At 33.7% G+C, this 13105-nt stretch overlaps 3 protein-coding genes across 4 annotated transcripts; all 3 read right to left on the reverse strand.

Annotated features, from left to right (window-relative positions):
• Nucleotides 1-1545: 1545 nt before the first annotated feature.
• On the reverse strand, nt 1546-2960 carry LOC124828889 (protein PLANT CADMIUM RESISTANCE 9-like). The gene is made up of 4 exons (XM_047302286.1): nt 2855-2960; nt 2707-2778; nt 2393-2602; nt 1546-1622 (listed from the first exon to the last, which is right to left on the reverse strand). Exons 1-4 carry the CDS (start codon nt 2958-2960, stop codon nt 1546-1548), a joined length of 465 nt encoding a protein of 154 aa, XP_047158242.1.
• A 1297-nt stretch (nt 2961-4257) lies between these two features.
• LOC124828890 (cytochrome P450 CYP736A12-like) lies at nt 4258-6358 on the reverse strand. The gene is made up of 2 exons (XM_047302287.2): nt 5220-6358; nt 4258-5142 (listed from the first exon to the last, which is right to left on the reverse strand). Exons 1-2 carry the CDS (start codon nt 5907-5909, stop codon nt 4303-4305), a joined length of 1530 nt encoding a protein of 509 aa, XP_047158243.2. The 5' UTR covers nt 5910-6358; the 3' UTR covers nt 4258-4302.
• A 1226-nt stretch (nt 6359-7584) lies between these two features.
• Nucleotides 7585-11704, reverse strand: LOC124828887 (cytochrome P450 CYP736A12-like). Of its 2 annotated transcripts, none has more exons than XM_088113505.1 (3): nt 11479-11704; nt 8876-9659; nt 7585-8643 (listed from the first exon to the last, which is right to left on the reverse strand). In XM_088113505.1, exons 2-3 carry the CDS (start codon nt 9566-9568, stop codon nt 7801-7803), a joined length of 1536 nt encoding a protein of 511 aa, XP_087969631.1. In that variant the 5' UTR covers nt 9569-9659; nt 11479-11704; the 3' UTR covers nt 7585-7800. The 2 variants fall into 2 exon arrangements, with proteins under 2 accessions (XP_087969631.1, XP_087969630.1); XM_088113504.1 differs by having other exon boundaries at nt 8876-9662.
• Nucleotides 11705-13105: the final 1401 nt, after the last annotated feature.

Below are 13105 nucleotides of genomic sequence, written 5' to 3' on the forward strand. Positions count from 1 at the left end.
CCGTTTCTGCTTCTTCTTCCTAGCATTCAAAAAATAAATGAGATGAAATACTAAATTTGAATAGTATTAATGAGGTAATTAAACCAATTCAAGGGAATAAAAATCCTCTCACCTTAGAAATGGTGACATTGTTTCAACCTACGTAGTCGTTTGATCCTTCCTTACTTTCTGCCTTGGATGAGTAATCAGTTGCAGTGCTATCATACTGGTTTAAGAAACATACTATGCTCTGATACCATATACGGGTGACAGAGAAAAGAGAAGACAGAGGATGACAAAAACAACACTGAATAGTCTGTATTGTATACAAAATCTAAACATAGCTAACAGTTTTCTCCTTCTCCAACTCAAAATCTGAAAAGAAGAAAAACAAAGTCCCGAAACAATAGTAATTGAAACAATGCGGCAACGCATCATAGATGAGAGATAACCAAGTCAATTGCCGCGCAGAGAAACACACACTAAGAAGAAAGCTATCAATATTAATGGCAAACTGGAAAGAGAGAAACGTGGAAGTGAAGTTTCGATGATAACTTTCCAGAAGGCGGAGACGACGGAGATCGGAGAAGAGGATGGAGAAGCGGTGGATTTGTCCCTCTCGGGTTCGGATCCGGATCCACCTAAAGGAGCCTCCATTTTGCGGTGCAGTGTCTGAATTGGTTGAAGAAATTGTGCTGTACTTTCTTCTTTTCTTTTTGGTGTCTCGGTTTCGGGTTTTGTATTCGTCTAATCGAAAAACTTTTATGCGCGGTAACGTGGGATGAGAAAAACGGATCTGAATGTGTTGCAAAGTTAATTAAATTAAGTAATATTAGCTTAGCTTAATACCTTTTATTCATGTTTTATTTTGTCAATAACCAGAGATTTAGCTGGGTTCATAATTTGTACCATTGTTATCAATTTTTTTCATTATCACGAGTAATTTTACATCTACAGGTGCAGTTTTGAAGGAGACAGGTTCTTCCTTGTAATCGTTGGGCCGAGTCGGTACTCTGGGCTTTGGGCCCCCGCACTGCTCAATTTTTGTTATTTGTTAATTTGTCTGTTTATTTATTTTAGGACAAACTTTTATGACTTAATAGTTAAATCTTGAATTCCTAACGTTTGAGGTGAACTTAAAAAAATTAAAAATGCTATTTTAGTAATACGTAAAATATTTGAGGATTATAATATTTTTTCAAAACTGTTTCCAGCCTTTAAAAATGAATTTGAGAAATTAAACTTTTTTTACAAAATAAAAAAATTAGGATTTATTTCTAATTTTGAAGAGTAAAACCATTGATTTGTTGCGTTGAGAAATGGAAAAAGAAGAAAAGAATTGCCAAGACAATTTTACACGAAAGATAAGTGTTTAATAATATCATTCTTTTAATTTTACCCACAAGACAAGAAACAATAAACACAACACAAAATGAAGGAAACACTTCAGACAGTAGAAAGCCAACTACAGTACTTTGAAGGAAAAGCAGAAACAGATGATTGAGAGAAAGAAAAAAAGCAGAAAGAAGTAAGGTCCATGAAAGGTAGAGTTGAGGAGATCAATATCTAACGAGTCATGGCTGATGCAACACGTGGAGCTTCCAGGTTAGCTTTTTTCATTCTTTCCTCGTTTGCCTTCCAACCTAGAAAAATACATATGCAACTAATTAGAGGACCTTCTCCAGAAAACACATATGTGTGGGTTTTTTTACACTTCTAGTACACTTTTAAGCAAAAATGATGAGAATGAATTAATTGCGAATTATACCTGTGTTAAATGTTTTAAAAAAATCTCTCTCAAAATGTTTTTTTTTTCCCCTTGAGTTATAGGTTAAGTTGTTTGTACACAAAGTTCCTGAAATTGCGAGCTACCCGCATGATATTGTCATGAATTTCTGAAAGTTAAAATGGTGTTTGTGTACACGATTATATTTTGACAGGAAAATGTTTTTTTAATAACTTTTGTACATCACTCACTTAATAACTTTTCAGTATCAAATATTTTTTAAAAAATAAATTCAAACATATCACCAAACAGTGACACGTATCAAAAAGTTGTTATAAAAAGTTAGATTAAAGATTTTTTGACACACTTAAATATTTTACATTCATTTGACATTACTCTTATCTACATTTTATTCTCTTCTTTCTTGAAATAATACAAACGTTTACATTTTTATAACTATTTTACTCTTATAATCTGTGTTAAATGAATGTAAAAGTGTGTCATGGTATCATTATTCAAAAGTTATTAACATATTATAAAGTCCATTTTGGTGCATGCATGACAATTTGTAATTAATTCAAAATCTATCCATTTTCATATTTTTTTTCCTAAAGCTAGACCACAAGTATTATAAATAATAAAAAGCATATTGTGTGCGTATGTTGTTGATTGAGTAATTATATATACCTGTTGAGGGGTAAATTCCACGGTTTTTAAGTTCTCTGTGCTCTTGGCAGATAGCACAAAGTAAACAACAAGAGTGAACGCAACAATCTGAGCATGGTTCTTCAGGTAAGTTGTAGAGAGATCTTAGCTTGATTCTGAATTTGTATGAATATAAGCATCCCAATCCCAAAAGGCCAAGCCCAAAAAATATCAAACGTGCACGTATAGCAGCTGCGATTAATATTTTCAACACATATTAGGAAACTAAGTAAAATATTCTTTTGACTATGAAGTAACTTCCAAGTAGAACCATTTAAAGATTTCAGTTTACTCACATGTTCTTCCTTGATCTATAATTTCCGCATTACTACCAAAGGCGTCATGAGGAGAGACCCACGTAAAACAACCTTGATGAAAACAAACGGGAGAATGTTAATATAAAAGACATAGCAATAAAAGACATGGTGTGAATAGAGAACTTACAATTTCCTTTGTCGTCAAAGCAATCGTATAAACCAGTTGTCCATTTCCCAGTTGGTGGAGCATTGCTGTTTCGTTGTTGTGCTATCTTACCTTCAACCTCGGACATTTTGAAGCAGATATAACAGACACAGAATATATTTATGTATCAGATAAAGAGATTGGAAACCATGTAACTTTTTCCAAGTTCACTGCATTATCTTGCATATATATAGCCACTGGAAAAGCTCCACAGAGTTGCATTATATATATAGATATATGTCTGTGATCACCTTTTCAAAATGCAAAGAAATTCCATTACCCTTTATAAATCTAGCCATTAATATAAATTAGTTTATCTCTTATCAAGCTGTTTAGGTACATATATTAGTTTAAGTTAAGGCTGCATATAATGAATAAGCTCAAAGATTGACATAAGAGTTATTCAATAAAATTATCAATGTACTTCGTGATAATCAAAGAGGTGTAAAAATAACATTTATTTGAAAGAAGAAAACAGTAATATTAGATTGTGATATATTAAAGACATTATCTGAAAAAAATTGTAGAAGTTAGGAAGAATCGAATTGAAGAAAATCCAACAAATTTTGTCACTAAAATGATTAAGCAAAATTTGGTATCATTAAGGACTAGTACTCTAAAGTCTCTGTGTGAACGTGTCAATGTTATTATTTATTTGTTAGACATTTAATTATGTTTTTTTAAATGACTTTTTGCGTTTATCTTTTACAAAAGGGAATTGTGTAATTCTGCATACATTATTATAAAGCAATATAAAGGAGGATAATTAAGTAAAAAAGTAATTTTCAGAGTAGATTAAGAATTACAAAACAGAGGAGTCGTAAGAGAAGTTCTATAAAACTAATTAAGGTGTAGTTGGGGTAAAGGAAAATTACGTGAAAACTTAGAATGTTGAATTTTCAATTGTTATTATTGATTCTAAATAATATTGTTAATTTGACCATATATCAATTATTATATCTACTTTTAGTTATTTGCAAGACAAAATTAATTATATTTATATATATAATACGGTATCTTTCGAGTGGATGTAGATGTGGATAAAATCTAGGTGCATGTTGTCTTTATTTGGATGTTATTTCTTTGATTTTAATTGGTTATATTTTTCAAATATTATGTTTTGTTGTTTGTAGTTATTTGGAGGTGGTGAATGGTTGCAACAAAAGCCATGTTTTATGTGTTCCAAAGGTGATTTTTCACTGTGTGTGAAGTCTAAGCTATGTTTTATGTGTTCCAAAGGAAAATGTGATCTTTCACTCTGTTTGAAGTCTAAACTAAGACTAACGGTAAAATGATATATATTTATATTCATTGAGCATATATTAAAAATAAAATATTATAAAAAATGAACTTTATATTTAAAAAAAGAAAGCAAAAATAAAAAATGATACTATAAAATAAATGCATGTAAAATTTTCATTTTTCTTAAATTAATTCACAAAAGTTTGATAAAGTAGACGATAAGTTGGAATGAGAAGCAAAGGTGTTGCTCGTGGCATTGATAAGCCTGATTTCTCGTTCATATCTAATTCATGGTTAGCAATGCCATCAGGTAACTCCCAGTTGAAGCAGTGCACCAACTGTGCTATAACCAATTTAACTATGCTCAAACCCATCACCATTCCTGGGCAGCTTCTCCGACCAGACCCAAACGGTATAAGTTCAAAGTCTTGTCCCTTAAAATCTATGTTGCTGTCGACAAATCTTTCAGGGTAAAACACATCAGCATTTTCCGACCACACTGTAGGGTTTCTCCCTATGGCCCATGCATTTATTATTATTCGTGACTTCTTCTTGATGTAATAGCCTTCTATCACTATATCCTCCATTGATTCATGAGGTGCTAGTAAGGGCACAGCAGGGTGAAGCCTTAGGGTCTCCTTCACAACCATATCCAGATAACTTAGTTTTGCCAAATCAATCTCCTCCACCATCTTCTTCATTCCAACCACATCTTTCAGCTCGTCTTGAACACTTTCCATCACTCTTGGATGTCGCACCAGTTCTGAAATGGCCCATTCAATCACGTTGCTCGAAGTTTCTGATGCACCAATTACCATGTCGAACACAATACCCTTTATGCTTCTCTTATCGATCACAGGTGCATCTTCAACATGTCGATGCATTGGTTGGTCTTTCAACGAAAGTAGTGTGTCAATGAAATCGTTAAGGTGCCCTTCTGCTTTAGGAACCCCTTCGTGTTCTTCGATAATCTCCTCCAACATTTCATCAAGCGCTTTACTGATTTTCTTTGATCGTTGTGTCAATCCCTGTTAATCAAGAAACAAAATTAATCATCCGAATGTAAAGTTGGTGTCTTTATATCAGCAACTTCTTATATACAAACCTGAAGATCAAAGGGTCGAAACCAAGGCAAATAATCTGCCAAATTGAAAGCTCCTGAAACACTCATGGTCTCCAAAAGAATCCCTTTCAAGTCAAATCTATGATCCTTGTTCCTTCCCAGCACCATCTTACATGCCATGTCAATCAAAACTTCCCCCACTCGCTCACTGAGGTTCACAACCTCACGCGCCGCCGCTGCTTCCCTCAACCACTCCACCATCGCCCCAATCTCCCTCTTTCTCAAAGGCGCAAACCGCTCCACCTTCGACGCGCTCAGCAGGTGCGTGGTGCACACCTTCCTCACGCCGCGCCAGTACGCGCCGTACTCTGCAAACGCCACGCTCTCTGGGCCGTACGTGTATTGGGCCGCTTCGAACTTGGGCCTGTTCGCGAACACAGCGTCGTGGGTTTTGAGGAACAGTTCCGCGGCCTCCGGAGACGAGACCACAACGGTCGGAACGGTTCCCAGTTGTAACGACATTATAGGACCGTAACGTTGGGATAGGGATTGGAGCGAACGATGTAGGAGTGTTTCTCTTCCTCCTACCATCATGTGGAGGTTTCCGATTATCGGTAACCGCGGCGGCCCCGGAGGAGGCGGTGGCTGTCTCCGTCGTGACGCGGTGGTGCGTAGGATGTAGATTAATGAGACTAGGGTGGCTAGGAGAATGAGTAGTGTTAGATGGAACATGTTGCTGTTTGGTTTATTGTTGATGTGTCTGAAGCTTTGGAGATGGCAAAAGGAATCGGTTGTGACCTGTATTTATATCTTCTTCCTCCATGGATTGATTCAAGTTGGGTTATTCAAAATTTTGAAACTTTATAAGAAATTAAATTAGTTAGTATTTTAACCTGATTTTGAAAAACCCAACAAAAAATTAAAAGTACACTTCAAAATCAATTGATAGTGTCTATTACCGATTCCTAGATTATAAATCAATCTTTCAAACTTTGACCGAAGCATATGTTTGATTTGTTGGTATGTATGTATAGTTTAAGAACTGATAATATGTTAATGTAACTGTTGAAGAAGTAGTGAAGAGGATCAGTGTCTCTTTGTGATTTGGGACGATTCTACTTCAGATAATTCTGATTGTTTTTCTTGATGATTATAGATTTTTTGACGTATGAAATCAGATCACGTATTTTGTGATGATCGAAGAACAATCCTCAGTGGATTTGATTCGAATCTATTTGACAACCAAAGTAAGCATTGATAACTAAAATTAGCAGTGACCTGGTACATGTATTGTATTTGGTTAGAACATTTTCAAGATGAAGATATCAAAACATATCCCTAGAAAATGACTGTCCTTTGAAGATGAAAAGAATGTTTTCGGCTGTTTTTTCTGTTTTAGAATTAAAAGTTTCTTTATTGTTTTTATAGAGAAAATGCTTCAGATTAAGAGAAAGTTAACCTCATTATAAGGTTAGCAAAGACCACAAACCTTGACAAGAACAGTATAATTTATATATATTTTATCAATAAGATCAATCTGAATGCACCCAGAAGCAGAAGATTTGACCAAATGTGCTGACTCTGATGGATAAATTAAGAATTGCATATCTTTGATGATAAGAATTAATGAACTACGTGTTTAATAAAAATCTTGTGACGTCAATTTAATCTCATGCTTCGTTCCATTTTCTGCATTCAACATTTGCCAGGAGAGATTACTTCTCAGAATTTCTGTTCTATGCAATTACTTTCAAGTTCGTATATTCTGTTTTTTTTTCCCATGATTTGTTTTGCGCTGCTGGTTTTCTGCTCCAATTTCGAATATTAGAATACTGAATGTTTCGTGCATGTATAGACACAAAATCTCACAGATTAAAATTTACAAACCATACAAAATCCAATTTGAAGGTTCATGCAGACCAAATAGTATGAAGTTTAGTAACTAAAATGATTGGGAAACGAGTAATTGTCTCATTTCATATTGGTAATCGGTTAAACTGAAAGTTACACAATTTTAGAACTCGTAGAAATTACTTAGCCCCACTTGCTATTGTTTTGCTTGGGTTAATAATTGATATCTTTTTTAACTGAACACTCTAATTTATTAGTTTTGTTCAAAATAGTCTTCTTATTTTTGAGTTGTTCAAAGTGGTCCATCTTTCAGACAGGTCATTCAGTTTGTCTTCTGTTTTTTTATTGAACCATGCAATGAATCTTTGAGACACAGTCGGTTGACCCAGTGAGTATACAGACTGGTGCAGGAATATTGTAAAACTTTGTGTTAAAAAGAAAAGAAATAAACAGAACTATGAGAAATAAAGTAGAAAAATTAATTAGTAAAAATGTACTAAATGTATACTTTGGTAAGAAAGGAGAAAAAGGGGTGTGATATAACAGGCAAACGAACAAAAAAATATAGATGAAAAATAGTAGAAGTATACTTTCATGATGCAGTTTTGTACTATAGCATTAACACAATTGCAGTCAGTGCATCCAATTGCAGCAAACAAATACAAAGTGAGAACCGATTGTTATCTTATTTCAAAAAAGAAAAGAAAAGAGCATATTTTCCTGATTTAATTTTATGTAAACAATATCTAGCAATTAGGCTAATCTGCATAATTTATTCCTTTCCAACTTCATCTGCTAGGCGATAAGTTGGCACAGCTAGCAAATGCTTACTTCTTGGCATTGTAAGACCAAATTTCTCAGTCATGTCCAATTCATCATGGGACATGCCCAAAGGAAGCTCCCAATTGAAGCAATGAACCAATTGAGCCAGAACAATCTTAGCAGTGGTGAGACCCAAATGAATCCCAGGGCACCCTCTGCGACCTGAACCAAATGGTATGAGTCTAAAGTCAAATCCTTTTATGTCAACATTGCTGTTGGAAAATCTTTCGGGACAAAACTCCTCAGCATTATCTGACCAAACTTTAGAATCTCTCCCCAAAGCCCATGCATTCACTATCACCCTTGTCTTTTTCTTTATGCAGTAACCATCTATAGTAACATCTTCTCTACACTCACGAGGTACCAGCAAAGGTGCAACAGGGTACAACCTTAGTGTCTCTTTCACAACTAAGTCCAAATAAGTCAACTTTTCCATATCAGTTTCCTCCACTTTTCTATTCATCCCCACCACACTTTCCAACTCAGCTTGAAGTTTTTTCATCACCCTTGGATGCTTTAAGAGTTCTGACATGGCCCACTCAACCGTTGTGGCAGATGTGTCAACTCCTGCAATAATCATAGTCATCACAATAGCCTTGATATGTGTTCTTTCAATCACAGGACCATGTTCATCCTGAGGATCCAGGGGTTGATGCAGAAGTGCAAGTAATATGTCCACAAAATCCTTTTGGCCCTTTTGTTCTTTATCAGAATCCTGTTCGTGGTCTTTGATAATCTGCTCCATTACTACGTCAAATGATTTACACACTTTCTTTAATCGTTTTACCAGCCCCTGAAAGTCACATCAGAAAATTAAATCAAATATTGTTAGAATGATTTTTTGTTCAGCACAGATTCTGTCGTTCAAAGATAATCTTGTTTAAGACACTACTTAAGGGATTAATCTCTTTCAACCAATGTTTTTCGATATTCATAGATGATAACTCAACCATCAAACCAACAAAATCACAATAAAATCTATACTGTGAAAGATCATTAACAAAACATGCAGCAGCATTTCATACCTGAAGATCAAACATGCGTAGCCAAGGCAAATAATCTGCAACATTGAAAGTTCCTGCCAAGTTCAGTACTTCACGAACAAGGTTCTTTACATCGAATCTATCGTCCTTACTGCGACCAAAGATCATTTTAAAGGTGAGATTCTCAATGAGATCCCCTACAGTATCACTGACATCCGTAACCTCATGTGATGATGCTGTCTTCTGCAGAAAGCAGACAAACTCTGCCAACAGCTCACTTCTCAAAGGAGAAAACATCTCAACTTTTGATGCAATCAGAAGTTGTACTGTGCAGAGTTTCCTCATGTTGCGCCAGTAGGGGCCATACTCAGAAAAAACTAAGCCTTTACCACCATAGGAAATATAGTGGGATGAGATGCTTTTAGGCCTGGAAGCAAAAGTAATGTCATGAGTCTTGAGGAATAGTTCAGCTATTTCTGGTGAAGATATCACAATGGTTGGAACCTGTCCTAGCTTTAAGGACATTATAGGTCCATATTCTGCTGCAAGGGATTGAAGGGTGCGGTGTGGTAATTTCCCTAGCATGTGGAGATGACCAATAATTGGCAGGGGCTTGGGACCAGGTGGATGTTTTTCATTATCTTGGCCTTGTTTTGCTTTCAACACAGCAACTGATACCACAAATATGAATACCACAAGGAGTATTGCAGGAATAGCTACTGTTTCAGGAAACATTTCTGATTTTTCTTGATTAAAAATGGAGAATGTGTGGAGTATTCCTTATATGATCTTAAGGTAACCAAGGTTTTGCAATGGACAAAATTTCCTGCTACAAAAGAAAAATGGGTGATTGCAGAGTGAATGTTAGCTTGGAACGTGAAAATAGAAAAGAAATAAACTTCATACTTCATGTAATCAATAAACCAGACTTGTTAAACAAAGGTGAAGAATTAAAGCCGAAAGATTATAAAGTAAAAATTAATTTACTCTAAATTCAATTAATATATATATTCTGCTATCTCCTCACCAATAAAGTGCTTTTGTTGGAAGTCCCACGTCGACTAGAGATAAGGCCAAATTATAATATATAAGTGAGATGTAAACCTCACCCTACAAGCCGGTTTCGTGGGGTTGAGTTAGGCTTAAAAACTCACCTTCTAATATGGTATCAGAGCCATGGTTAGAGCCTATCCTAGCGAGTTCTAAGTGGGCATTCTATTCTTCTATTCCACCCGCTATCGGGTCATTAACGAACCACCCAATTTCTACTATCACGCACGAGTTAGGTTGAAAAAATGAGAAATGCAGAAAAAGTGAGGTTGAGGAATGCAGGAGATAGACATTCATGTGAAAGAGAAAAAAAAATACAGAAAAATAAAAGAAGGTTGGCCAAAGACCAAGAGCATTACATGTTATCTGCATAAACTCAAACGAAGATGACTAAGGCATAAAAAATGAACATTGGTGATTGATTGACAAGTCCACTCTCTTCAAGGATAAAAACAAAATGCATCGAGTGCATTGGCTTGACAAGTTTGCAGGTCAATTCACTAAAATCAATAATAATAATAATAATAATAATAATAAAATTATTTCCAGTAAAATTTAAACAGAAGAAAATTCAAAAAAATGCTATATCACTGATATTCAAAATTTTGATTATTTTTATTACAATTGAGCAAGATGAGCCAAAACGAGTTCCTGAATATTGTTGGTCAAAGGTAATAAACAACTTTATTAAAGAAATACATTGAAAATCATGAAAGAGTGTAGTGTTAGATTACTTGTTTAAGTATCTCAACCCAAACATGAAAACACCCTTTTTCCGTATAGAATTAAATAGCTTGACAAATGACAGACACAGCCAAGATGCTGATAGTGATTCAAATCATATCATCACATGGGTTTAAACCAGATTGGTGCCAGGCAAAACCGACCCTACAAAGATTTTATTTCTCCTAAAACAAGAGTAGTTCCAATTTCAACTTCTTATTACTATTATTACTAAATCTCTAACAGCACTAAAATAATTAAGAGATTTAATTTTAAAATTTTTTTAATGACAGAAGCAAAATACCCCACAAATTCATGAAGCACGACCATAAACACAACTCGACTACAGTTCTGTTCGAAAGAATATATGTAAAACTAAAATTGACAGATAAACATACCTTCTTAAACTGTGCTAACATGTAACAACAAAAGAGAGTTGTACTGCGTATGATTAAAGAAGATGGTAACAGTGGTTGAAGAAAAAGAAAAAGAAAGATAGCAGGTTTACTTAGTACTGATTTAGTGGGATTCGGTAGCTGCAGAATAAAATATAATTTTCTATTATAATAATATTGTTGAAGAATAGATACAAAATGAATATCCTACAACTTGTTTTTTCTTTATCTGGTTTAGGCAGATCTGTAGAAAAACTTGTTCTGAAACACAGTAGAAAGGGTATATAGTGATTTAAGAAAACACATTTTCTGAAGTTACAGTAACAGGATTCAACAAATCAGCAGTAAAGTTAAGACTTTTGAGCCTCCTAAATTCCCCCTAAACAAAATCAGACAACATAGAAAACTTTTGAGACAACAGTTTAGTTTGCTGTGTCCCATTGCCCTGAAAATAAGAATAGAATGAGAGAGAGATACCTTAGTGTGTGATTGTGTGGATCCAACGAAAACCTCAGCAGAGAGTGCAGAAGACAGATCAGAAACGTTAGAAAATGAAACAATTAAAGCAAGAAAACGTGTTTGTGTGGGCTGTTGGTATTGAAGGAAAGATATATGAATGTGAAATGATTTTGGAATTTTGTTTATATAGGTTCGTGGCAAATTGCTGGTTCCGGCGTTCTGGTCATCGGAGACTTTGGAAAGAGAAATGATATATTCCAATCTTCAAATTTTTTTTATTTTTATTATTTTTTCTCTCTCAAAAGTATACAAATTTATCCTTCTATAATAATTTTTACTTTTACTTGTGTTACATTTATGTCTAAATATTTTAAAACATTAGTCAAACTCTTGTAATATCTAGCTTAGAATTTTCAACTACTTTGCTATTTTATACTGAAACTGCTTTCTTCTTCAATCTTACTATCTCACAAGTAAGTTAAATTAAATTTAATCTACGTACGAACCAAATTATATTACATCAGAAAAAAGAAGTTTTTTTTTTTAAATTATTTGTAGTAAGATGTTGTCATAAGTGGATTTGTGTTAATGACATTTGGTGTAAATTTATCTCGTATATATATATATATATATATAGTCTAACTCAACAGGATGTTAAGACATATGGTTTGTTTGATTAGGTCAGACTCATAATTTAAATATTAGATTTACTAGCAATATATGATATGATTTGATAGAAAAAGATGAACATGTTTCTCATTATTAAATATTGATCTTGTTTAATAAATTGTACATCTTTCTCATTATAAATATGCTGAAGAAACGTGTATACAACACACCATTAAAAGCAGTGTGACTTCCAAATTGACTAGTAATGGTTGTCTTACTAGTTTTATTGAAGACCAACTTCTCTGCAAAGAGTTTGAATTTTGAATTTTAAATTCTTTCCTCTTAAAGTTTTGAATTTTCAGTCAATGTTTCTAGATTTAAAAAGAAAAAATGAACGTATACGTAATCTTTACATACGCATTTACTTTAGGCTAATGATTTTATGGGTTTATAAATAGTCATGGTCTTGTCATGTTTAAATATATTAAAATAAAAATCTTTTGTATAACATTTCTAAAACTTATTGAACGAAAACAAGAGTTTTAGTCTTATATTGGATCATTGAATGAGTAGCCAAAACTTTGGTAATTACTTCTCACAATTATTAACTGCACCCGACACTAAAAGAAAAAGACCAAATTATCCTTTTTTTTGAAACATATAATCTAGAAATAGTCTTTAAAAAGGATAAAACGATATTTTTAAAATTTGAAAAGGTGTACAAAGAAATTGGGGGTGCAATAAGTAAAAGCTTATACTTCATTTAAAGTTTTTGGTGACATCCTCGTTCTTATCTAATACTTTCTCTTTCTTTTTTTTCCTTTGAATTGTTTACATGTTAACGTTAGTTCTCTGTCTTATTTTGTTTGTGTTCTTCAAAGTATATATTATTTTCTTTAAACACTTCATTAATCTCATGAATTAATTTTGATTATAAGGACTGATGTTTTAATTTCTTCCTTGCTTTGTTTTTTGTTTTTATTCATTAGTAAAAAAAAAAAACTTTGACGTGTATTACTTTTTGCAAAAATACCAA

The sequence above is a fragment of the Vigna umbellata genome, chromosome 4, assembly GCF_029865625.1.
Source record: "Vigna umbellata cultivar VRB3 chromosome 4, Vumbellata_1.0, whole genome shotgun sequence".
Lineage (NCBI taxonomy): Eukaryota > Viridiplantae > Streptophyta > Magnoliopsida > Fabales > Fabaceae > Vigna > Vigna umbellata.

Bases quoted from the DNA above. Each gene is read 5' to 3' on its own strand.
- LOC124828887 (XM_088113505.1), bottom strand. From the start codon at position 9,568: ATGTTTCCTGAAACAGTAGCTATTCCTGCAATACTCCTTGTGGTATTC. The intron at 8,644-8,875 runs GTATGAAATGCT...TGTGACTTTCAG, and splicing joins TACGCATGTTTGATCTTCAG to GGGCTGGTAAAACGATTAAA.
- LOC124828889 (XM_047302286.1), bottom strand. From the start codon at position 2,960: ATGTCCGAGGTTGAAGGTAAGATAGCACAACAACGAAACAGCAATGCT. The intron at 2,779-2,854 runs GTAAGTTCTCTA...GTTTTCATCAAG, and splicing joins CTTTGACGACAAAGGAAATT to GTTGTTTTACGTGGGTCTCT. The intron at 1,623-2,392 runs GTATATATAATT...GTATTTTTCTAG, and splicing joins TGGAATTTACCCCTCAACAG to GTTGGAAGGCAAACGAGGAA.
- LOC124828890 (XM_047302287.2), bottom strand. From the start codon at position 5,909: ATGTTCCATCTAACACTACTCATTCTCCTAGCCACCCTAGTCTCATTA. The intron at 5,143-5,219 runs GTTTGTATATAA...CTTGATTAACAG, and splicing joins TTCGACCCTTTGATCTTCAG to GGATTGACACAACGATCAAA.